The sequence below is a fragment of the Myxine glutinosa genome, chromosome 9, assembly GCF_964187855.1.
Source record: "Myxine glutinosa chromosome 9, kmMyxGlut1.1, whole genome shotgun sequence".
In the NCBI taxonomy this organism is placed as follows: Eukaryota; Metazoa; Chordata; class Myxini; order Myxiniformes; family Myxinidae; genus Myxine; species Myxine glutinosa.
The window spans coordinates 123,632,000-123,659,154 of NC_136269.1; the positions used below are offsets into that span (position 1 = coordinate 123,632,000).

Here is a 27,155-nt window from a genome sequence, read left to right on the forward strand (position 1 = left end):
ACCAAGTCAACAGTTAAAAGGATTTTGAGCCGATAGGTGTTATGGCCTTGGCAAGATCGATGGAGACAGTGATTTGTTAGCTTATACACCGCCCAAATAGCTATGTGGAATTCTCTCATCTAGAGATTAAACGTCGTTTGAACTTTGGCCAAGGTCATTATTTACTTTTAATGATGTTTACATACGAATCAAAAAGAAGATAATTGGTTTTGGGTCGTCCTTTCTGCATATCTCGTGGGATTGTGAGTTGGAGAGACGGCCATGATGGTGGGGAGGGGGTTGGCATTCTCTCAAGCAGGGATTCAACCCATGTCCTTATAAAAGGTCTTTGTCCAAGGACACCGAGTCCGATCGGTGCAGCCGTGCAGCGATCGGTGCAGCCGTTTGTGCGGCACCCGGGAAAATAACGTTAAGCGGGAGTCCAAACCTGAAAATTCTGGAGGCCAAAGCTGAAATTGGAAAAACAATATAGCCTATTTTACTCCAGGAGATCCCAGGATTACCCACCCAAAATATCGTTGGGATCGGAGTATCGTTGAGAGAGAGGAAAACAAATGATGAATTGCGAAAGATGATGGGAATAGAGCCTGTGATGGATGCTGTGAAGAGAAACAGGTTGAGATGGTTTGGTCATGTGTTGAGGAAGGATGAAAGTGACTGGTTGAGAAGAGTGATGGAAATGAATGTAGAAGGAAGTAGAGGACGGGGAAGACCGAGAAAGACTTGGCTAAAGATGGTGGAAGAAGAAATGCGGGCAAGGGGGTTAACAAGGGGAGATGCAGAAAATAGGGCAAAATGGAGAAGATTGTCATGGGGACCGCAAGGCTAACCCCCGCTCTAGCAGGGAAAATGGGCTTAAAATGCATGTTGTTGTTGTTGTCTTCCCCTTATATGGGTTAGTATGTCATAATGCGTTGGAGTCTGGGTAGAGAGGCCCCAACTCCTAAGGGGATTATTACCTGTAAAGTGCATACAAGCTCAAAGGCACGCAATACAAACACGTGCTCTAATTGACATATTTTGCCAATTTGCATGTTGCGCCGAAGTCCGACTTGTAAAGTCCATACGAGCAGTGTTAGGTCCCATTGGGAACGAGGAGACTCGTTGTGAGATAAGTACCTGCGCTAATATAACCATCGGGCCAAAAACACCGCACCCTTTCTTTATTCGCCAAAGTTTCCTTTCCTTATACGACCCATAAACACAAGAGTTCAACATTAACTTCAAACACATTTTTATTTCCCCTTTGTTTTATTTTCCCGTTGAGGTAGCATGCATTGTCATGATACACATCATTATTCCACACCTGCTTGGCTTGTTCAAAAGTAACGGCCTGTGTTGCAAGCACTAATTGGCCATTAGTGACCTGTCTGGATGCTCCGTTCACCCCTACGAGCCATTGGGAGGCGACAGGGATCGCCCCATACTTGTAATGTGGATGGGGAGTGTCCCAGTTTTGATTGAAGAAAGAACCTTTCAAGACGCTGGTTGGAAGGGCCAAATGAAGGCATTCAGCTACGAAAGGCTGGTGGGGGCAGGGAGGAGTGAGGCCCACCAATCAGGGCCCGGAGTCCGCCCACGAACCTTCGAGAAGGCTAGTGGGGCCAGGGAGGAGTGAGGCCCACCAATCAGGGCCCGGAGTCTGCCCACGAACCTTCGAGAAGGCTGGTGGGGCCAGGGAGGAGTGAGGCCCACCAATCAGGGCCCGGAGTCTGCCCACGAACCTTCGAGAAGGCTGGTGGGGCCAGGGAGGAGGAAGGCCCACACATCATGGCCCGGAGTCCGCCCACGAACCTTCGAGAAGGCTGGTAGGGCCAGGGAGGAGTGAGGCCCACCAATCAGGGCCCGTAGTCTGCCCACAAACATTTGAGAAGGCTGGTGGGGCCAGGGAGGAGTGAGGCCCACCAATCAGGGCCCGTAGTCCGCCCACGAACATTCGAGAAGGCTGGTGGGGGCAGGGCGATGCGACGGCCCACCAATCAGCATCCCGGAGAACTTTATCGAACCACCCCCACCCTCCCCTCGCTAGGGCATTACTAAAAGCCCTCGGGTGCTTGGTTCTCTCTCTCTCTCTCACACCGGACTCGCCTACCTGCCCGAATGCCGACTGCCTGACTGCCTGGTGCCTGCCCGTGCGTGTGTGGCCGACTGCCTGTTGCCTGTGTTGGTGACGAGCTGGAAGCCTTGAGGTGGCGGAGCACAGATCAGATTAGGGCCCAAAATGCGTACACCACACTGATACACTCCAACACCCTTACACCCCACCAGTATTTTCTCCTGATTTTCAACCCCCTCCCTTAGCGTTGGGTTATGGAACCATGACTGGTTCCGTCCAGTAAGCTGGAGGCCGTGATCCCCACACAGTCCCCATTCCTAACGCTCGTTTCCCCCCTCCGTGAATGTCTGATGAGCACCCTGTTGTGTTTTATAAAGGTTATTGTGATTGCGCATAGGTTAAGGTTCTTCTTCTCGTCTGTTTTCCTTTCCTGTTTTTAAATTTTGCTGAACCCTTCATGTGAACAACTACTTGTACATATCGATTCACCTTTCCCCATCATTTCCCTTGCGTGCACCATCCCTTCCCCCGACCATTAAACCCCTCGACTCCCTCCCCCCACTCTGCATGATCTTGGTGCCTTGTAAAATACCTGTAAGTAAATCCTTTGTTGATGTTTTCCTTTCAATCTGTTCGTGTATGTCTTTTCTCTCATTGATCCAGCTCTGTTCCACGTAGAGGAGGTTGGGGGGTTATTCCCCGCATAATTGGCTCACTAAGCAGACCGGCTGTTCACCAGGTGATAAGCTCGGGCCACCTTCATTCAAACATTTAAATAAGTTAAGGTTGGTGAACCGCTGAGGGCGCGTGTCCCAGTTGTAGCGGACTGTTAAACGGAACCATTAGACGCAGGACACTGAAGCGCGCGAATAATCGGTTGGCATATGTAGTTGATTAAACACCTCACCACGCACAAAGGTATTCGTGCGTGGTAGCCTCAGGCCAGGTAAGCTCGGAAGGCCGACCCCCTTGTAGTAGACCCGAAACCCACGGCAGTAACAATACGATGGCAAGATGAAAGAAGTCAGGAGACGACGATGGTTCACGAGCGAGCGGTATTCAATGACAAAGGACAGAATATAACCGAAACAGGCCCGGACAGGCCAGGCCCGGAAATGTCAAAACGAAGGTTACCGACCTTGAAATGAGATAGAAAATAATGTATAATCAGTTATGAGGTTAGTTAGCTACACAATACCGAAAATTCGGTGAAAAATGAAATGAAAAAAAAAAAAGAAAAGAAAAATCGAGCTCCGTGGGGCTAGACACATGACATTGGCCTAACCAAATATCGAAACCCCTGACAGATTCCACCACACCCCTCGGAGAAGATGTAGCTTGAACTCGATTACCCCCTAAAAAGCATCTTTTTCGGGCGTGGCTCCGCCCACAATGGGCGCAATACGCCCACTCTAGGCAGGACACAACTAGATCATGATATCAACCTCCCACCCAAGGTTCATCAAGATCGGATGATATCATCGGGTAGTTATGCTGCGGACAGACAGACACACACACACAGACAGACGCGCACACATGACGAATATAGTGGTCACTTGATAACCCGTGAACCAATTGGGGAAAAACATTCACCCAAGTGCCCTGGCGCCGAATTGCAGAGACTAGAAAATAATGGACCATGTCGAGGAAGCACTTTCTCCTGCAGTGGACTCTAAAAGGCTCGTCGAGGCAAGTCGTGTCCTATCAAACATTTCACCAGAATCTGACTGAATAGTTCTTAAAGTGCTTTCACAAAGGAAAAACAAAATCGATTTCTTGAAGGAGCTGCGAAACAGCCTTACCCTGGTTGAGGGACCCAAACTCGGCATGAAAGACACCGACCAAAGTGCAGTAACTGACGTTGGCATGGGTGGTCAATGCTGCCTGGAAAGCCTTGCCCCACATCGCTGGTCCACCCGGTTTCATCCGGAAGACCACGAGCTCATACACTCCTGCAAAGTTCGCACGTATCCGCTCACTGAGAAATACACTCGCTGCACTTTCAGAAAATGGCATAAAATCCATTAAAATTTGTGCTAAATAAATCCGCCACATTTGTCTACATCGTCAAAGAATGTTATGCAGATGTTTCAGCAGTAATTTATATACAACTAGAACGATACTCTTCGAGGTCACGACGTCCACCGATATACCTCCGCCCACATTATTACATCATCATAATACTTGTACCAAGTTTGCTTTGAATCCATACAGCTGTTCTCAAGTTGTCACATTTTTACCTGACATGACCAATGAACCTCTTGACCCCAAAATTTAATCAGTTCATGGTTACATCGTTCTACATACCTGCACCAAGTTTTCATTAGATCCCTTTAGCCGTTCTCAGGTTATAGACCAATTACAGACTTTGACCTTTGACCCCAACATTTAATCACTTAATCTTTACATCATTATACATACCTGTACCAAGTTTGAAGTTTGAATTAGATCACTTCAGCCATTCTCAAGTTATACACATAGACTTTGACCTCTTGACCCCAAAATCGAATCAGTTCATCTTTATATAATTCTACATAAGTGTACCAAATTTGGTCAGAATCCCATCACTGTTCACAAGATATCTCGTTCTCAAGTTCACGGAAGCCTCTCCTCAATGAAAGACATGAAAGCCTGCTTGGAGTTTGCAAAAAAGCACGTAAAGGACTCTCAGACTGTGAGAAACAAGATTCTGTGGTCTGATGAAACCAAGATTGAACTGTTTGGCTTCTGTCTGGCCACTCTGCCATAAAGCCCAGATCGGTGGAGTGTTGCAGTGATGGTTGTCCTTCTGGAAGTTTCTCCCATCTCCACACAGGATCTTTGGAGCTCAGCCAGAGTGACCATCGGGTTCTTGGTCACCTCTCTTACCAAGGCCCTTCTCCCCCGATTGCTCAGTTTGGCCGGGCGGCCAGCTCCAGGAAGAGTCCTGGTTGTTCCAAACTTCTTCCATTTAAGAATTATGGAGGCCACTGTGCTCTTGGGAACCTTCAATGCAGCAAAAATGGTTTGGTAGCCTTCCCCAGATCTGTGCCTCAACACAATCCTGTCTCTGAGCTCTGCAGGCAGGTCCTTCGACCTCATGGCTTGGTTTTTGCCCTGATATGCATTGTCAGCTGTGAGACCTTATATAGACAGGTGTGTGCCTTTCCAAATCATGTCCAATCAATTGAATTTACAACAGGTGGACTCCAATCAAGGTGTAGAAACATCTCAAAGATGATCAAGAGAAATGGGAGGCACCTGAGCTAAATTTCAAGTGTCATAGCAAAAGGCCTGAATACTTATGTAAATGTGATATCTCAGTTTTTTCTTTTTAATAAATTTGCAAAACTTTCTAAAATCCTGTTTTCTCTTTGTCATTATGGGGTATTGGGTGGAGATTGATGAGGTAAAAAATGAATTTAAACGATATCAGCATGAGGCTGCAACATAACAAAATGTGAAAAAAGTGAAGGGGTCTGAATACTTTCTGAATGCACTGAACGTCCACGGAGGCATAAAAAGCGGAGATAACAAACAAAACTCGAGAGTTTGTGAAACACATTACCCCATGTAGTCTTGAGAAAAAAGTACATGGGCAGGGTGTATGAGCAGCAAATTTTATTGGTAGTGATGACGTTAAATGTTGTAATATTTTGTCCAAATACTGCTAAATGGAAGATTTTTGTAAGTGCTAAAAAGGCGATTTGTGTTCTCGTGTTCAAGCATATAATTCAATATTGAGAAGCTTTCTGAGTATTGCGCTGCAATACATGTCCCCTACCGGCAGTCTGTCATCCGGAAAACTGTTGGGGAAATTACCAAGGGTTATTCACCCACAGGTTCCGAATCGTTCCCAATCGCTAATTACCTCAGGACGGGCTCACCTGTGATTCGCACTCGGGACTTCGATTTATACACCTTGCAGACAGGTCAGCAGAAGCACGAGAAAATAAGTTGTTGATAAAGAACCTTTCGAGTCGCTAAATATCAGTAATTTATTATATTTTCCGGTTCATGATCAATGATCGATGTGTATATATATGTTGCTCGGCTTGGCTCCGCCCCTCCCGAAAGCGCACGCTGTGTCGCGCTGTTGACGTTCGCGAGACGAGGCTGAGGGCGTGAGGTGCGGCTTGAGGAGAACCCTGGAATAAACAAGAGATATCCATTTTTTAAATACTTTCGTTTAATTAACGATATCTGCCAAACCACGTGCCCCCATCGCAAATTCAAAAAGGACATTTTAGTAGACTGACATGCAGAACAGATCTGTGAAGTTTCCCCTCGATTGGATCAAAAATGAGGGAGGAGCTCGGTTTCAAAGGTTCATGCTTAAAAACGTCATAACTCTGAAACCATGTGACGCATGACGTCATGCTCGTTGACTTTTTTGTTCGTCATGGGTATGCGATTTTGCCTGCAAAGTTTGGCCTCGATCTGTTCAGCCGTTGCAGAGAAAAAGGTTTTTTTGGGGTTTTCACGAAAAACAATATGGCGGCCGAACCACGTGACCTGTGACGTCATAATTACCATTAAAATATTCTACAGACCGAGTCCCCCCTACGGTGAAAATTTGATCTCAATCGGTCCTATTATTGCAGAGAAAATCTTTTTTAAAGGAAATGAAAACTTAAAATAGCACTGAGTTAAGGATCATCAGAATTATCAGAATTCCCAAAGCTCAAAGTGCCATAACTTTGTCAAAAATGATCGAAACGTCGTGAAGTTCGAACTTGGTCTGTAACTTATCATGAGGAAACCATGTGCCAAGTTTGAAATCTTTAGCGTTAAGAGTTTAGAAAAAAAGTCCGGAAAACTGTTCTTTGCGTGACGGACTGACGGACGGAGGGACGGCGGGACGGCGTGCAAACCTATAGTCCCCTCCGGTGTACACCGGTAGGGGACTAATAAACTAAAGACTTTAGAGCTGGGGTTCTTAAACTGGGGTACCCATACCCCTTGGGGGTATGGGGACCAAAATCTGGGGGTATGGGACTCGTAATAAATAATAATAATAAATTAAATGAAATATCAACTTAAAATATATAATAAATATATATTTAAATAGAAATATATATATTTCAAAACAAAATTAATTATATTTGCATATGTACATTCAATTCAAACCCAAAACAGCATGAGGCCATGAGATCCTCCACTAGCTCAGGTTTAAAGATCAAATAGCATCACTTTTGCAATCAAACACTGGACATCCATGCAGGTAAATCTTGTATTAGAAACAAAGAGCAGCAACAATCTCACTAGATTAGTAAAACGGCTTGCATAAAACTTGCATGTTTTAGTTTAGTTTAGTTTGTTTAGTTTCTTTGTTAACAAGCAAAAAAATTAATAGGGATGAAATCCTAATGATTTTCATTCCTGTTCTGTTCCTAATTATCCATATGTGAAACTAAGCTATTGAGATATTTTTAAGTCACACTGGGACCTAATGGGACTGGTAATGAGGCGCGGATCCCCGAACTTGGCCTATTTTCTGTGTAATAAGTTAACAATTTTCATCCAAAGAAATAGGCAATTAAAGTAAAAACACCCCTCAGAATGCACTACAGAGAACCTAGAAATCAAAAAAATCCTAGGGGGACATGCCCCCAGTCCCCCCGAGATATGCGTAGTTGCGCACCATCGGTGCGCCTTGGTCAGTCAACAGTCTGGCGAAGGGGGTATGGGGACATCGTGGGCGATCCGTTGGGGGTCTTGACAGCGAAAAAGGTTAAGAACACCTGCAGTTTAGAGGTTGTAGAAAAAAAAAATTTGGGAAGTTTACCGCCGGTGTCTTTTACACCACTATTTGTTCGACTGCCAGACAGGCAGACTGAAATTTTTTTTTTTTCATCTCACTGTGCATGTGTGGTCAGGTCTAGATTCAGAGCCAAAGTATTGCCAAACTACAGGTTCGTTTTCCGATTCATGTTCAAAATACAACTTTCAATTAAAATTAAGTTGCTCTTCGATCATAAACTGACATTTGTGCACAGGGTAATTAATTAAAGAGAACATAAATTATTACACACACACACACACACACACACACACACACACACACACACACACACACACACACACACACACACACACATACACACACACACACACACACACACACACACACACACACACACACACACACACACACACACAGTTCTCCTCACCCTCTCCTGCTGGAGACTGAATGCTTGCCCATGGCACGAGATAGGCCACTTCACTTTGTTGCCAGGTAAGTATTGGCAAAACCTTCAATATGTATCTGTCCATCCATTGCGCGTCCTTTGCCAGCGCTCTCCGTACACCTGTCCGCTGTGTGTAACTCTCTGTAAAACAATAACACACAATTGTGCAATAATGGTAGTTTGGCTTCCGGAGCCAAGAGAAATGTGAGCCACACAAACTGACAGTCACACTACTCGATGATGCAATAACTCAAATGCATGAAAATTCCAAGGTGATGAAATACCATTTAAGTCCAGGCACTTTTTTTAAAATCAGTTTTTCAAATGTAGCATCTGAAAGGATGAATTTTTTATTTTTTTTAAAATGAGGAACAGGACAATCCCCATTATTACCTTCGCTACCAAAGGCGGATGGAGGTTATGTTTTCACCCCTGTCTGTTTGTTCGTGAACAAGATTTCTCAAAAAGTTGTGGACGGATTCAGACGAAATTTGGGAGAGATGTAGCGTATGTGACAAGGACGAAATGATTAGATTTAGGTGAAGATCCGGATTCGGATCCGGCTACTAGAATTTTTCATGTGATTCTTCACCATTGGGAGATCGGGCCAAAAACAATACAGAGCAGGATATCTCAAAAAGTTGAGGATTGATTTGGACGAAACTTTGTGGAGCAGTTGTGTGTGTGACAAGGAGAAGTTAATTCGATTTTGGTGAAGATCTGAATATAGATTCGGATATGAGAATTATTTAAATTTTGAAATGATTCTTCACCATCAAGTGATAGGGCTACAACCAACATATAGCAGGATATCTCAAAAAGTTGAGGATTGATTTGGACGAAACTTTGTGGAGCAGTTGTGTGTGTGACAAGGAGAAGTTAATTCGATTTTGGTGAAGATCTGAATATAGATTCGGATATGAGAATTATTTAAATTTTGAAATGATTCTTCACCATCAAGTGATAGGGCTACAACCAACATATAGCAGGATATCTCAAAAAGTTATGGACAGATTTGGACGAAACTTGGTGGACAGGCTGTGTGTGTGAGAAGGAAGAATCGATTTAATTTTGGTGAAGATCTGGATCCGGATCCGGCTCGTAGAATTTTTAAAGTGATTCTTCACCATTGGGAGATGTCATCCTTCCGAGGTCCGCAAATTGAGTACCAGTTTACTGGTAATTCCCTGTGTCGCAAGTGGCGACTAACAGGGTTGGCGGCAGGAAGGGCATCTGGCTATAAAACATTGCTTCAAAAAGGGGACCACTGTGCCCAACTGTCGCTCCATTCTTCATCCCTCAGATCGGCAGTCTGCTGCCTCCTCACTCTCTGAAGACCTGGATAAAATCACAGACTGGACAAACAAGTGGAACATGTCTTTCAATCCTGACAAATCTCACACTCTTACGATGTCTCTCCGAAAAGACCGACTGGACAACCCTCCCATCCACTTTCTGAATAATCCTCTCCAAGAAGTTCTGTCACTCAAGCTTTTGGGTCTCACTATCTGCCATGATCTTTCCTGGGAAAACCACATTTCAAATCTGGCCTCCAAAGCCAGTCGCCGACTGGGCATCCTCCGTCGTGCAAAGTCCTTCCTTGGCACACCTGAGCTCCTCACTACATACAAGGCTTTCATCCGCAGCTCAATGGAATACTGCTCTCCCCTCTGGGCTGGTGCTCCTGCCTCACACCTAGCTCGTCTTCACGCTGTTGAAACCAAAGCATTCAGAATCATTGGAATCTCCCGCGATGAAGCTAACTCCAAGGGCCTCTCACTCACTCACTGCAGGCAGGTTGGTGGTCTTTCCATCTTCTACCGACTCCTCTCTGGCCTTGCCCCCCCAGCTCTCTCTGGGCTCTGTCCCACAAATATTCCTACAGGTCGCACAAGATCTGCCTGCAACCCTCTTATGGTCAAACTGCCAAAATCAAGACTCTCTGCTCACCTTCACTCCTTCATTCCTCTTTTCTCCCGCCTCTGGAACAAACTCCCTCACTCTCTTCAATCCCACTCCACCCTCCAGGTCTTTAAAACTGCTGTTCACCACCATCTCTTATCTTCCCCCATCCAAAACCTTGATCTTTTCTACCCCCACTAATTTCACCCCAATTCCACTTTTTTGAAATACCAACTTCTGTCCTGGAAGTCCTTGGTGTCCTTGTGTTTTATACTTCTCCCTCCAACCCCCCCCCCTTCCCACGCCTCCTCCCCCCAATCCCTCTCCCTTCCACACATCTCCGTGCTCTCAAATGTTGTGTTTGTGTGCTTCCCCTTCTCTCCCCATCTTGTTTTCCGCTCTCTCTTTTGTGTGTTTTGTTTGTCTGGTTGATTTGTTTGTGAAGTAAATGTTAGCTCTTTCACGAGCCTCGATTCAGTATACAAAAAAAAAAAAAAAAAGGCCAACCCCTGCTCTGCGGGGAAAAATTGCCTCTAAAGGTGGTTCTTCACCATTGGGGGATAGAGCCAAAAACGATACATAGTGGGATATCTCAAAAAGTTGTGGATGGATGATTTTGATTAAATGTGTGTGTATTGTATTGTGATTGTGATTGTGCAATTGTGATTGTGAAATGTATTGTGATTTTCTGGTCTACTCTGGGATACAAGATGTAAACTGTTCACCAGCGGAGGTATGCTCTCTCCTGAGTGCCGTTATAGTATTGCCAAGTAGACAAAACATTTTTGGAAAGGATGTTACCAGACCTTTTTAACACCTGCACATTAAGCCACTGTACAATTGTTATTACAAATGGAATTCAATCAATGTATCTTTATAAAGTCCTTTGTCACGTACATTTTTTTTTTGACAAACGGCGTGGTATTTTACATACCGTATGGCCAAATGTGTACAACTTGGTTTAGTTCTCCATGATCCACGGTCCAGTAACCGAGCATGTGGGAATAGGCCGTGCGCAGGTGAATATTTTCTTCCGTCCTTTGAAGAAACTCTAAAAACTTATCTGGCTTGATGCCATATTTGCGTATCTCATAAAATGTTGTTTGTTGCTGTTGTGCTCCAGTTGAAAGACCACGCCAGCCCTGGAGGTGCAAAAGACATATTGTTACGGTTGTGGGAAAGTCAATAGTTCACAAAACATGCATAGACGATTGGTGTCGTTCAAGGTGTATTGCGTGAGAAATGCCGGGTCAGTTGTGGGATCAGAAATCGGACCTTTGTATTTATTTTTACTTTTTCTGAAAAGTTTACCCCATATCCACTCCCTTGACACTCCATGGGATTTTGATTGATGGTAGTGGTGCACAAAAACAGCTGTGGAAAGAATTCAAACCTTTTTCTTTCAAGCAAAAACGTGTTGGGCAGGAGAGAAGAAGAAGAAGAGCGCCTCCTGGCTGCAAGGCAAAAAAGATCCTTGCTTGTGGCGTGAATGGCTTCAGCGTGTTGGTGTGAAGGACTCAATCTCTGAACTATATGAAGAAGATTCAGTGCACACAAAGAGGGTGGACAAAAGGAAAAGAGCATGTTCTGTGGAAAAAGGTGCTTCTTTAGGTCCTGATGGAGACGACCTGTGTGTGCTTCATGTTGTGACCGGCCTCGGTGCGTGTTATATGACGCACTTGACCTCGATGAACTTTCTGAAGGATTTGCTGGATTGCATGAAGGAGGTGGAGGAAAGGAAAATGATCAAAGGAGAAAGGAATTGCAGAGCGTGATGACTGGTCTGTTCACACCTGGTCCTGCCAAGCCCCGCTCTGACCAGTGTCGATAAAACAGCCCTTCAAACAAGCCTGAATCCCATTCCCATCCTCACCTTCCGTGTTATTTGAATTCCCTGCGAAGGTTTTTTTTTTTGGGCTTTGCTTGCCCCTTCCTTACCCTGGATTAGATCGAGGGTCCGTATGTGTGATGTTGTGTCGGCCTTTCATATCGGATGTGGCCTGTGTTATTAATTAATTGAGTTCATCATTATTAATTCATTAAGTCCATAATCATACCTATATTTCCTTATTGTAACATTTTGCCTTCTGTGAAGTAAATTGATTATATTTCATTTTGTTTGACTTTGACATTTTTCGGATTGAGTTGCAAGACCCCTGAGCTGTCAGCATGGCAGTCTAGGGCCTCTACTCCTTGTGCTCAACCATACGTTCAAGCTTCCAAAAAATGCTCTGCCAGCTTGCAGGCAGGGGATAGGACCTAAGAGCGTTGACATTATCATAATCATAATTATATCATAATCCCTGTAACTAATGTATTTGGGAGTGATGTTTGGCACTCTGGTCCTCATCCCCGTCACCCTTAACAATATTGGAATCAAACATAATTTTCCGTCTTTCCTGCGAGTCCCTAAAATTTATGCTTTCCTCACACTTCAGGTACCCTACACAAAATACGTGATGCTTTTGGGGATTTTCCCGGAGCGTCACGGGGGAGGAGGGTATTAAAGCCACAGTCACATGACACAGTCTTCATGGACACAGCCATCTTGGATTTCCTCTCATCATGACAGGATGTGAATTTAGAACGAACTTCCTTTCCGTTGAATTCATCCAAAAATGGCAGAGGTGCTGTTTAAATAATTAATTCAAAGCTACGAGAGGGCTCTTCCAAAAAGGAGAAAGCAGGAAGTTCAACTGGAAGTTGAAACTGAAATTTGGAGGGAGTTAAAGGGCAACAGTAACTCATTGATTGAGTTGTCGATAGACCTTGAGTTGAGTTGAGTTGTCGATTGAGTTGTCGACCACAGATAAAACTTGCTGAATGGAAGCTGATCGAGATTTATAAAAGGTGACATTGCTCTCATTCAGAGAGACTTTTTTTTTTTTAGGGCAAAGCGTCAAGGGAGCCGGGGGAGGGGAGGAGAAGGGGTGACGATACAGGGGAAGGGTCGTCAAAAAAGTCATGCATTTTGTGTACAGTCCCTTAGTGGTGTTTTAGCGAAAATGGACTAACAATGGAAAGCAATTTTCATTGATGAAATAGCTTTATGAATATTGGTCCAGCTCAAAATTTGGTCACAGCTATAATATAAACGAGCAACAAGTCATTCAAGACTTTTAAAATCTTGATTCAGGGTCATCTGCACAGCGGTCGAGGCAACCATGAGGTCAAACAGATCGTCTGGTTTCCCCTGAAAGCAGACAGAGCCACCCCCGCACGGCATGCACGTAGGGCCGGTGCGAATGCAGTGGTCAGCAAACACACGTTCGGCATCTTCATCCGCCACCAGCCGCCCCCTCGGATGGCCCTGTGAGCACTACCAGGTCCACTTCTTATGGGGAGCTGCACACCAGTGATGCCCAAGCCCCTCAAGTGAAGGGGCCCGCAGGTGCGAGAGGCCACCACAAGAAGAAACCCACCGGATCGTGCGCACCCAGACAAACTAGGGTGGACCGCCCAGAGGACCACCACCATGCAGATCTTGCATTGCGGCCGACGCTGGGCAAGGTCCGAGGCCGCCGAGCCCAGGACATCCCACCAGTGGAGGCCACGTGCAGCTCCAGTCATCTGGAACTGCACAGAAACCAACCCCTCATGCGGGAAGGCCTGGGCCCAATGGCAAAAGTCCACCGCACAGTGGTACGTACAATCATGAAGTCCTGCCGATGCGTGACACTCATCCAGGCTTGACAGATGAACAACCAAGCCATACCATGAAGTGGGGGAGGGGGAGAGGACCAGAACAGACTGCCCCCACAGGAGGACCCATGGGACATGGCGCACACGGAAAATCTCCTTAAGGAAGACTACGTAGTGCTGCAACACAAGGTGCCCACCCCCTGAGAACCGTTTGCAGCAAGTGGCGACCAGCTCCTTGCGGCAGCCACAATGAGCAGATCCCAAACTGCGAGCAGATGTGTGATGGCTGGTGGCTCCCCCCCTCCCCCCTACCCCCACCCATCAGCACACGGCTACGGAATATCGGGTTGGCGCCTGGATGGGACCACCTGCCTTCAATGGAGCATTTGTCAGTATTTTGTTGTAGGAAACATAAAAGACAGATAACAAAGGAATGATTTAAAGGGTCAAAAAGGGGAGGGGTGGGGGAGGGCTGTGGTCACGTGTGTTGGAGAACTTGTAAAGGAGGACATAAAACCAACTGCGTTTCACAGAAGGTTGTCTGCACAAGCTCGTGATGCAAGTATTTTACATGTGTGTGCTTATTTGGTGCAGCAAGTAAAAAAAATAGCACCAACAACAACAACAACAACAACATGCATTTTAAGGCCATTTTCCCTGCTAGAGCAGGGGTTAGCCTTGCGGTCCCCATGACAATCTTCATTTTGCCCTATTTTCTGCATCTCTCCTTGTTAACCCCCTTGCCCGCATTTCTTCTTCCACCATCTTTAGCCAAGTCTTTCTCGGTCTTCCCCGTCCTCTACTTCCTTCTACATTCATTTCCATCACTCTTCTCAACCAGTCACTTTCATCCTTCCTCAACACATGACCAAACCATTTCAACCTGTTCCTCTTCACAGCATCAATCACAGGCTCTATTCCCATCATCTTTCGCAATTCATCATTTGTCTTCCTCTCTCTCAACGATACTCCGCACATCCACCGAACCATTCGCATTTCCACCCTTTCCAGCCTTCGTTGCTGCTCTACGTTCATTACCCATGTCTCGCTCCCATAAATCATAACACTTCTCACACATGCAGCCTACACCTTTCCCTTCAGCTTCAACGACACTCCCCTCCTCATCAGCACGCCACTCAGTTCCCGAAACTTCTTCCATGCACATCTCACTCTAGCAACCGTTGCCGAGTCTGATCCACCTTCTCCATTCGGCATGTCTCCGAGGTAGCAAAATCTTTTCACACCTTCCAGCTCCACGCTATCTCCAAGATCCAACTCAACATTTCCTCCATCTGCAGCTCCCTCTGTGCACACCTTACATTTGAATGTAGCTGCCACACTGGTTAATGACCCTCTCAGACCACTACATTTTTGATGAACCCACTCAGCGCACATTGTACATTGAATGGAGTTCACTCCGACACCCTTCCTGCACACAGCACAGGGCCACTTCCCAGTTCTTTCCACCTCACCACATGCTTTACCACTTGCCATCACCTTCGTCTTTCCGATATTCACCTTCAGACCTTTTGTCTCCATACATTCCTTCCACTTGTTCATCTTTTCCTTCTGTCCATCCATACTTTCCGCAATCAACACCAGATCATCTGCATACAACAACTCCCACGGTAAACCCTCCTTTACGTTCTAAGCCAGCACCTCCATCACAGCTACAAATAGTAGTGGACCTCGTACCGACCCCTGATGCACTCCCACCTTCACCTCAAACTCACCACTGTTCCCATCCTTCGTCCTTACAGCTGTGCGCGCTCTTTTGTACATTGCCATCACTACTCTGATCAACCATTCCTCCACTCCTAACTTCCTCAATGCCCATGTCAATACTTCGCGTGGAACCCTATCGAATGCTTTCTCCAGATCAACAAACCCAAGAAACAACTTCTTCCTCTTCTTCATGTACTTCTCCTGCAACTGCCTCACAATAAAAAGCGCGTCTGTCGTTCCTCTTCCTGGCATAAATCCAAACTGCATTTCGTCGATCTTCACCTTCTTCCTTATCCTCCTCTCCAACACCCTTTCCAATACCTTAGTGGGGCAGCTGAGCACCGAATTTCAAAGGGATGGGGACATGCCGGATAAAAGCACCAAAATTTTATCAGGCACTCTTCAGGGTCCCAGCTATGATTCTATAACCGGCGCCAAGCGATACGACCACGCTTATTTGAAATTTTTAATTATTTGTGACATTTGTTTTGGAAAATTTTGGAAAAAAAATTTTTTGGGGTTTTTTGGAAAAGAAATGTTTTTATTGCATAAATGAGAATCTTTTCCGAACATTTTGGTGTAATTGTTTTTAAAATTGCACATCTAGAAGTATTTTAAAACAATATTTGAAAATTAGGTGTCTCGGGTGCATTTCCTCAGCATCTAAGCTTCAATTCTAGAACCGGCGCCAAACGATCCGAACAGCAAGATGCATGCACAATAGACATTTATATATTTTTATTTAATTACATGCATATTATATTAAATCTGTTATATGTTGAAATTATATCTGCTATATGTTGCTATATGTTGCATGGCAAAAGAAGAGGTGGTCAAGGGAGATTGTATAGCCTGGTCCGCCTACCATGCCTCGTTTCAAAACAGTCCTGCTCAAGAAGTAGAAGCTGCCATCACTCAACTTCTGCCTCTCTTCAATGAGAAGGCAGCCACACCTGCAATGATCAAGCATGGAATGGATGTCATCCGTGAATCTACACAGTTCCTGAACCCTGGACAGATTCCAATAATAGCAATGGATGCTCCGCTGTATGCGCTTGCCAAGTTCATTCAGTGGCACTGGCCTACCACACACGGTGAAGACCAGTATGTTGTCATGTTCGGCGGACTCCACCTGGAGATGGCGGTGTGGAAGACACTTGGAGACTACCTAGACGGATCTGGATGGGCGACAGCAATAAACCAGGCAGGCATAGCCTCTGCTGGCACAGCTGAATCCTTCCTGAAGGCATCACACCTGACGAGAACCAGGCATGCCTACCAAGTCAACGCTCTGGCACTCTCCAAGCTGCAACATGATGCCTACCTGAAGGGATCTGCTGGTGCAGCAACTGAAGATAGGACAGAAGAGGACTGGAAACAAAGCATGATCACGAAGAGTCCAACCTTTCAGTACTGGGACACCATCCTGAGGATTGAGCTCCTGGGACTCACCTTCGTTCGCGCTCACAGAGAAAGAGACTTTCCCCTGTATGTCGACTGTCGAGTCTCTGAAAGCCCTGGCACCATGGTTCTTCGCACTTGACCACCATAATTATGCCAGATGGGTCCCGATCCACATCCGCGACATGGAGAGCCTCCCTCCAACAATCGAAGAGGAGTTTATTGTCAGAGGCAACTGGGTTGTTCAGAAGACAGCCAGAAGGTTCTCCAGCATTCCGATCGACCAAGCCCATGAACAAAATAATGAGCTTGTGAAGGGCCCTGGAGGAGCAGTCGGCCTGACTGAAAACCCACCAGCCTTCAAGTAGTGGATGATCGCCGGACCTGAGCAGGCACGCATTCTCACTGAGTTTGAGCGGGAGTACACTGCCATCTCAGAAGATGAACGCCAGCACCACGAAGAAGGTCTGTCTGCGCAGAAGACATTTCATGAGCAAACACTGGGCCTTATTCAAGTTATCAACGAGATGAGCAACCCGTTCCTAGATGAAGGAAGCGAGCTGATTGCACTCGACACGCGGCATGTGATTGAAGAATCTGTGGCCAACACTGTGCATACCATAGAAGAAGTGGGAAAGGCTCAGTATGACAGCTACAACAAGGCTATCATCACTGAACGAAGGCAGTCCATCCATGAGCATGTGAAGAGGAACTCATTGCCTCTCTTCAGGTCACCATCCAAGGGGAAGAGGAAGCAGTCAGAGGATGTTTCCCTGTTGAAAGATGATGTGACCCTCTTCTCTCGTCTGTACATAGTTGCTCAGAACAGGGATACAGATATGGGAACTGTTACGTGGTCCCCTCGGTGACTACCTGGTCTCGGTGACCCCCGGACCGTGAGAGGAACTTCGCCAGAAAGTAGTATTATATATGCGCTTTCGCAACGCAATCCCTATGAATTCCACCCAAGAGAAAACTGATGTTCAATGATATATTTCAAGGGTAAGGGTATCATACACTTTCAATGATACAATCACGGATATTTTCCCCGAGCAATCAACAACAAACAACCATCAACAATTCCCAATCCACAATCAATTCCCTATATGATTAAGATGGCCATCTTATATATGTGTGTCCCCGTTGGTACTCACGACCCCCTTTTGGTCTCGGTCCCGCACAATGTCTCTGGGCCCCTCCTGACCAAGATGATGGTCGGCGTCGCCGCACTCGGGCGGTTGAACGAACCCCGGGTGGACGTGTTTCCACCGGGCAGGTATCGTACCAGGCACCACGGCTGCAGCCCCTCGTGGCCACGCGAAGCGGGTACGGTAAAGCAAGCCCAAAAGCCCCACGCCGCTTGCAACGCGTGTTAGGCCCCAACGTGCGACCCGTACGCGTCTTTTTAGACGGGGTCGCGAACGGTGCCAGACGCTGGGTCGGTGCACGGCCACACGACAGTTTGACGTCCACCGGGCAGGTCCGTCCCGGTAACTCCTCTCGCCAGACGGGCTCGGGAACGCCGCTTTTCCACACGGCTCAATATCAATCCCACCTTTCGTCGGAGCGGGGCGAGGAAGAAGAATCCTCGTCGCTTTTCTTCCTCGTGTCTTTTCCTCTTCCGTTTCCGGCCTCTTTTCAGAAGGGCTCCTGACCCTCCAACCACAACAACCCTTAATCTATTACACATGGATAAGCAAAGACCTGGATGATAATTCACATACATTCACATAAATATGTAACACTCCCCCCCTTCAAGAAAGAAAGTTTGAACCCAGCGAAAACTTTCTTTGCCGGCCAATTTGGAGAAACAAACCAGATAACTCAACCCCCCCCACATTATCAGTTCCCCCCGGGCACCGTTATCACTTAATATTAAAGCAACAAAATTTCACCAAACCCCCAGAGATTTTCAAAGGTAATTCACTCTGGACAAAGCACCAGCAAGGACATTGTCCCTGCCCTTTACATATTCAATTTCCCGTTGGACTCCTGCCAAGCCAAACTCCATCTCATGACCCTCTGACTTCGACTGTCAGTTTCTTGTGAATGAAGGTTAAGGGGTTGATCCAAGATCCAAAGTTAAGCAACTCGATAGCACTTTTTCCGGGCGGCCAAGCCGAGTATTCACTACCTGGATGCCTTTAGGAACATGGAGTTCACGGTTAGTCCGTGCAGGAAAGTTCTCTACATGGACGCCTTGAGGAACGTGGAGTTCACGGTTAGTCCGTGCATGAAAGTTCACTACATGGACGCCTTTAGGAACGTGGCGTTCACGGTTAATCCGTGTAGGAATCTTGGCTCGGCGGCTCCGCCGCATTCAGTGCTTCTACTTTTCCGAACTTCCCTAATGATTATGGTGGGACCGCTTGTCACTGTAGTCCCATGAATAGCGGTCTCCTTCTCGGCCACTACTTTGACAATCCTTCCTTCGGGAGCTGCCGTAACTCAGGGAGCCTCCATAATAATATTGATTGCGGCCACCACCAAAACTACCGCCCAGTTGTCCTCTCCTGTAGACCTCTCGACGCCTACGAAATGCCTTCCCTACTGTTATGGTCCGACCCTCCAAATCCTTGCCATTCCAATTCTTCTCTGCCTCTCTGGCGTCTTTTGTGCTTGCAAACGTGACAAAGCCGAACCCTCTTGACTGTTGCGTTTCCCTGTCTCTTACCAACCGCACTTCCACCAGCGGCCCATATCTGTTGAAGACAGAGGTCAGAACTTCTTCCTCTGTTTTGAAGTTCAGTCCCCCTACAAATAACTTGGTACTTTTGTCGCCATCCCGAGCTGGTGTGGTGTTATATTCCCTGCTGGGCTCTTTACCAACCCTCAGGTTACCATAAACTTGACCCCCGGCCAAATCATTCCCGATAACCACAGATACACCCTTTACAGGAAGTGTGGCTTGTAAACCGACGGTGACCGGTCCTGACACCAAATCGGACTCCAAATGGATGACATGAAGTGGGGCACTAACACCGCCCCCGATCCCCTGTAAACGAACACTATCCCCCGTTGCTGTCTCCTCGGACCATGGCAAAATGCCTTCAAGCATTAAAGATTGATGTGCTCCTGTGTCCCTCAATATCCTAACCGGTCACCGGTTAGTCGAGGCTCCATCCAGTGACACAAACCCCTCTGAAATAAATGGTTGGTAACCCTTTTGATGGCGATTTCTCACAATGGCCATTGCATTTGGAGTCGTACTAGTCGGACTCCGCTCTGGGTCTTCCCTTTTCATGAAGTAACAACTGGACATCAAGTGTCCAGGTTTCTTGCAAAAAGCGCAAGTAGGCCCGGAGGAAAAACTCGTGGTCTGCCTCGGGCCCCCTGAAAAATAAGTTTGTCTTGGGCCCGCAGCCCTCTGATTTCGAACAGGTGGGGTATCCGCGTTGTCCCCATAATCCTCTCGAGGCCGCCACCATGTATTGTCGTTCTCCGCACCTGCTGTTCCCCACCTCCCCTGCGGAGATCTAAGCGAGGAGTTAGGTTCGTGGACCCCTATCCGGTGGGTTAAGGCATAATCATCTGCCAGGGTGGCTGCCTCCCACAACTTCGGTACTTTCTTTTCCTGCAGGTACACTTTGATGTCCTCGTGGACACACTGCTGGAATTCCTCCACCAGGATCAAGTCACGCAATGTTTCGAAGTCTTTCCCGACTCCTTTTGACTCACACCACCGATCAAACATGTTTTCTTTCACTCTGGCAAACTCCACATGGGTCTCACTCTCCCTCTTCCTGGCATTCCTGAATTTTTGCCTGTAAGCTTCCGGAACCAACTCATAGGCTTTGAGGATGTGCTTCTTCAGTACCTCATAATCTGCACATTGGTCCATTGGTAGCGCCGAATAAATCTATTGAGCTTTTCCCACCAGCACACTTTGCACTAGTATGGTCCAGGCCTCCTCCGGCCAGTTTAATTGTCGAGCCACTTTCTCAAAGTGTGGAAAAAATTTCGCGACTTCCTTTTCACTGAACGGTGGAACCAGCCTCACATGTCTGCCCACATCCCAGGTTTTCTGGTTAGGTGTCGACCCCGTCAGCAAGGGTGGTGCCTCTCCCCGTTCTCTCATTAACTCCAGCTCCTTGAATTTAATTTCCTGCCGAAGCTCCATGTCACGTTCCTTTAATTCCCTTTCTGCTTTCCTCTCCTCTGCTTCGAGTTCCCTTGCAGCTCTCCTCTCCTCTGCTTGTTTCTCTTCTCTCCTCTCTTCTGCTTTCCTTTCCTCTTCTGATCTTTCCTTTTCTGCCTTCCTTTCTTCTTCTTTGATCCGTTCCTGGCTCCGTAATTGCAACTCCAGTTTCCGGAGCTCAACGTCTTCTGGTTCTTCGGGTAGCCACTCCCAGGCTAACTCGTCCCATGTTCCTAATCCCACCATAGATTGTATCACCGTGGCCTGCAACTCTGCCTTCCTCAAATTAGTTCGGACCTCCAAGTTAAAATGTTTGGCCAATTTCAAGAGGTCCGACTTTAGTAACGCTCGGAACTGTGCCTCACTCGGTGTTACCGCAAAGTTCTGTGCCACAAACGCCATGGTGACTATCGTTAACACCTGTTAACCTTCACCCAAGACTTTACCCCAATTTCCCCACAAATTTTCCAATTAATACTTAATTAATAAATTTTAATTAATAAAAATATTATTTTATTATTTTATACAATTTTAGATCCCGGACGTAGACCCAATTGCGAATCCGCAAATCGTAATTTGGACGAGCCCCCAATTCTGTTACGTGGTCCCCTCGGTGACTACCTGGTCTCGGTGACCCCCGGACCGTGAGAGGAACTTCGCCAGAAAGTAGTATTATATATCCGCTTTCGCAACGCAATCCCTATGAATTCCACCCAAGAGAAAACTGATGTTCAATGATATATTTCAAGGGTAAGGGTATCATACACTTTCAATGATACAATCACGGATATTTTCCCCGAGCAATCAACAACAAACAACCATCAACAATTCCCAATCCACAATCAATTCCCTATATGATTAAGATGGCCATCTTATATATATGTGTGTCCCCGTTGGTACTCACGACCCCCTTTTGGTCTCGGTCCCGCACAATGTCTCTGGGCCCCTCCTGACCAAGATGATGGTCGGCGTCGCCGCACTCGGGCGGTTGAACGAACCCCGGGTGGACGTGTTTCCACCGGGCAGGTATCGTACCAGGCACCACGGCTGCAGCCCCTCGTGGCCACGCGAAGCGGGTACGGTAAAGCAAGCCCAAAAGCCCCACGCCGCTTGCAACGCGTGTTAGGCCCCAACGTGCGACCCGTACGCGTCTTTTTAGACGGGGTCGCGAACGGTGCCAGACGCTGGGTCGGTGCACGGCCACACGACAGTTTGACGTCCACCGGGCAGGTCCGTCCCGGTAACTCCTCTCGCCAGACGGGCTCGGGAACGCCGCTTTTCCACACGGCTCAATATCAATCCCACCTTTCGTCGGAGCGGGGCGAGGAAGAAGAATCCTCGTCGCTTTTCTTCCTCGTGTCTTTTCCTCTTCCGTTTCCGGCCTCTTTTCAGAAGGGCTCCTGACCCTCCAACCACAACAACCCTTAATCTATTACACATGGATAAGCAAAGACCTGGATGGTAATTCACATACATTCACATAAATATGTAACAGAACCTTCTTCCAGCATGAAAATCATCCGCACCCCCCTTCTCTATCTGAAAGAGGAAAACTGCGCCAAGGAAAGAAGTCAGACCTCATTGGTATCCTTGTGCAAGACCACAAAACTCTGCAAGAACCATTTCCAAATTGAGGAAATGCACCCGAGACACCTGGTTAGGGGAGTTACAGCTTAATATAGTCAATATAGTTACCGGCCGGACTAAAGCACCAAATTTTCACAGGAGTTAGAACATTGCTTTAGGAAGATAATTAGCCTCTCCAAACAACTTTTGGCCCCCTATGAGGCCCACAGTGGCCCGTGCAAGATGATACACTTTGGTCTCCATTTATGGATCAAGGGAAGTAACTCAACTTATCTAAAATGATTTTTAATAAATAGATGATAATGTCTGTGTGCTCTAAAACATATCAGAAATCATAAACATGCATCAAATACCATTTTAGGTGTATAAAACTCTCAAATAGTTATATTTTAACAGTATAATAAATGATTAATATCGAATTATCTCCTTTGGAAGAGCAATAAACCTTTGGAAGAGCAATAAACCTGGAAGAGCAATAAACCTAAATTGTTCCTCCCCTATACGGGTGTTTATGATGACGTTTGATATCTATGTACATAGCATCTAAATATCTGCTTTATGATTAATATAAATGGTATACCTCAACTGTAAACATACTTTTTTTCCAGGAGGATTCTTTCCCGGCGCATGCATATTGAATCAATCAAGGCCGCCGAAAATCTTCAAGCGTTCTTCTGATAAATCATCCAAAATCAACTGGAATAGGGACTGTCAGGAGCAGGAAACCCAAACATATCGTGGATTATACATATATGTTCGGTATGTATCCTTATTTTTTTATTTTTGTAATTGACTTTTAATACTATCGGTTCATATAGGACACGCTACATGTGTCGCCAATGAAAGTAGATTCGTCCCAGCGCCATGTGGCAAACTTGCTAACTAATATTATATTATACCTTATTAACCTATACCTATATTAGCATGGGTTGACCGTTGTTTGTACATATTTATGGATACCTATATTTTAATCCTTTTTTGTGTTACTGTTACAGTGATTACAAACTGGATGAGGCCGAGGAAATCGATTGGTCCAGGTGTGTAATCTGCCAAGAACAAAAGACGGATTTACCCAAATGTCCAAAGAACAGGCAAAACTCAGATTCATTGTCAATATACGCATCGTTTTTAGAGAACGTACAGAAATTTCAAGATCTCGATGCTATGCCCGTTAAAGTTTCATTCTCGAAGGACGTCACCGCAGAAATTCTCCATCAGAACAACGCATGTTGGCACAACTCCTGTCGCCAGCTGTTTACAGACACAATGTTAACACGTGCGGTAAACAAGAAGCGAAAACATGACAACGTCTCTGGTAACGTAGTGAGATCTTCGAAAAGACAGTCCCTCTCCTCGTCTGATACTAAATCAAGCTACAGTACTATCATCACCATGTCTTGTGTATTTTGTTCTGAAAACACCAATGAAGATTTACATGAATGTTGTACGCACAATATAGACGTAAGGTTGAGAACGATGGCAACCGAGATGGAGGACATGGATCTTCTAGCCAAACTCGCTGGTGGAGATGTGATAGCCATCGAGGCAAAATACCACTCATCGTGTATGACGAAGTATAAAAATGTGTATCGTTCGCACATACGAAACAGGAACAGGAATGCTGACAGTAGTCATGAACGAGCCAAAGGAAGAGCATTTGTAGAGCTGGTTGACCACATCGAGGAACAAATAATGTCAGAAACAAATATGTTCAGACTCAAAGATCTGTATGATCTTCACCAAAGTAGGCTACAACAATTGGGGTGTGATTACACCACAAACAAAACATGTCTGAAAGAAAAAATTATCGCCCATTTTATGGAATATGGAATTCAGGAACAGACCGTTAATAAGAATGTGTTTCTAATATTTCCAGATGGAGTGAGAAAACTGATCAAAGAAGCGTTAGAAACACGTGACTACGGTGCCGAAGCACTCCTATTTTCCAGAGTTGCTAAAATGTGCAGAAACGAAATTTTCAAAGATACAATAAGCTTTGATGGAAACTTTTCAGAAAATTGCCAAGATATAGCCCCAAACACTAAAACACTAATCTCAATGTTGTTGTATGGTGCCAATTTGAAAGGAGACATATATGAGACACAACCATGCAATACTATCACTCAACTTCTGATCCACAATGGGAAGAGTCGGCAAAGGCCAAAAGCAGAATCCTCATCTTCAGCACCTTCCAAACAACGACATTCTCACTTGCACGAACCGCCCGCTCCTGTATATATAGGATTGAACATTCACACATCAACGAGGAGCAAGACTATGATCGAGAAGTTTGAAAAGTTATGTGTTAGCATATCATATAAGCGTGTACTAGAAATCGAAAAATCAATTTCTCAAAAACAGCTGGCCCAGTTTGACAGTGATGGTCTAGTATGTCCGCTGCAACTTCGGCATGATCTTGTAACTGTGGGCGCGATTGACAACATAGATCATAACCCGTCAAGCACAACAGCCTCTGGATCACTGCATGGAACAGCAATGACAATTATGCAGCATCCCACTGAACATAATAAGGGTCAAGATCGTCATGAAATTAATGCCGATGCATCTAGGTCAACGTACGATCTACCAGATAGCTACACCTTCCTCCGCTCTGCAAGGCAACTATCCAAGTACCTAAAATCACGACGCAAACGAGTGAATCTAATCTTCACGATGCTATTGGAGAGGAGAATGACTGGCTGGCTTCAACATCAGAACTTGTAACGCACGAGAAGTTTGATGATTACGAGGCTATGTCTTGGTCGGCATTTCACGCAGCCAAAGAACGATCACCAACTTCTCCACCAGCCATTATTTCCCTTCTTCCTCTCTTCATGGAAAAGGCAGACTCTCCTGCAATGATCAAACACGGCATGGACATCCTAATATCGGCAACACGCTTCTTGAATCCTGGTCAGATGTCAATACTAGCCTGCGACTGTCCCATATATGCCCAATGCAAGTATCTTCAGTGGCGCTTTCCAGAATTATATGGCGAGGGGAAAATGCTGATCATGCTAGGCGGCCTCCATACTGAAAAGGCACTGTTGAACAGTTTAGGTGATCTGATGGACAAATCTGGATGGACTGAATCCCTTGTTGAATCCTCATTAGCAACTACTGGAACAGCAGACTCGTTTCATAAAGTGTCGCACATTACCCGGACAAGACATGCCCACCAGGTTAGTTAAAATGGTCACTGTCTCCATGCCTGCATGTCACAATAATTATTGTCACAGTCATTAAACAATTAAAATCACACGTATAATAATATTGTAAATGAACATCTTCAAAAATATGTATGTTATTACTAATTTACTCATAAATTTGTCTTTTTTCAGGTAACAGCGTGCGCACTCTTTCATCTCAGACAGGAAGCGTTCGAAGAATACAAGCAAGAGTTCGGAGATACTGAGTACGAACAGTGGCGTGGTGAAATGTTGGATAAGAGTCCAACGTTCTTCTATTGGGATCTGATTCTATGGACGGAATTGACTGTATTAACATTCATACGATCTCACCGCGAGAATAACTTCGATCTGTATGTACGCTCTCTCGAGGCTCTCATGTTCCTGTTTTTCGCGCTTGACCACCACAATTACAGCAGGTGGGCGTCCGTCCACATACGAGACCTCACATCACTAAGCAGCAACGCCAAAGACCTTCTTCGGAAAGCTTGGGTGGTACAGAAGACCTGCCACAGATTCTCAACCATGCCTCTCGACCAAGCCCACGAGCAACAAAATGCCATCGTAAAAGGAAGCGGGGGCATAATTGGCTTAACAGAAAGTCCGGCAGCGTTAAAAGACTGGGTAGTGGCAGGACCCGAAAAAGCTCATCTATTAGTAGAATTTGAGGACAATTTTTTGACACATCCTGTACAAAATGAAAAGCACCATGAAGAGAATACGTCCACACAACGCAGCTTTCACCACCAATCTCGTTCTCTAATCGACACCATCAATGCATATGGAAATCCATTCTGTGAGAGCGGCTCTGAACTGATCATTCTAAACACACGCGATTGTGCGAGCAAAGAAGTGGTAGCTACAATCAAGTCGTTGGAGTCTGTTGGTAATAAAAAATATAACGCGTTCAAAAAAGATGTGTTTGAAGACCAAACGAAGACAATACACGATGTCATAAAGAAACATAATCCGATACTGTTTAAAATGCCAAAGACAAAAAAAATCAGTCAAATCAAAACAACTTGCGGGATTGAAAAACGATGTCGCTCTCTTTGGTAGACTCTATATTGCCAATCAGCAACGCAATGGAGATATCAAACTGTTCTTCCGTCATGAAAACCAGTTGTTCCCTCCCTCCCTGTCTGACCAGGGGAAGCTCCATAGCATAACAAAGTCGGACTTGTTAACATCATTGGAGATTCCTCCGACCGAGTCAAACGTAAACAGCACACATGATTGTAAAATCTTCGACGGCAGGGCTCTCATTCACATGCTTCGGCCAACGACAATGACGACGTTTGACCAATATTCCAAAAATGTGTTCTTGCCCTATATCGAAAAAGAGG

The 27,155-nt window shown here is 45.8% G+C and overlaps 1 protein-coding gene across 3 annotated transcripts in view; it reads right to left on the reverse strand.

Moving 5' to 3' along the window:
- The window catches only part of NIPSNAP3A (nipsnap homolog 3A), a 42,470-nt gene that overhangs the window by 3,475 nt on the left and 11,840 nt on the right, over positions 1-27,155 (reverse strand). For 2 of the 3 annotated variants that reach the window (XM_068104875.2, XM_068104877.2), the window contains exons 2-4: positions 11,063-11,270; positions 8,209-8,367; positions 3,859-4,008 (exon numbers count right to left, since the gene is read on the reverse strand). In XM_068104875.2, coding sequence (XP_067960976.2) covers positions 3,859-4,008; positions 8,209-8,367; positions 11,063-11,270 — 517 coding nt within the window. Of the gene's footprint in view, positions 1-3,858; positions 4,009-8,208; positions 8,368-11,062; positions 11,271-24,749; positions 24,847-27,155 lie in introns of those variants that run through there. The other variant, XM_068104874.2, reaches the window with a different exon arrangement.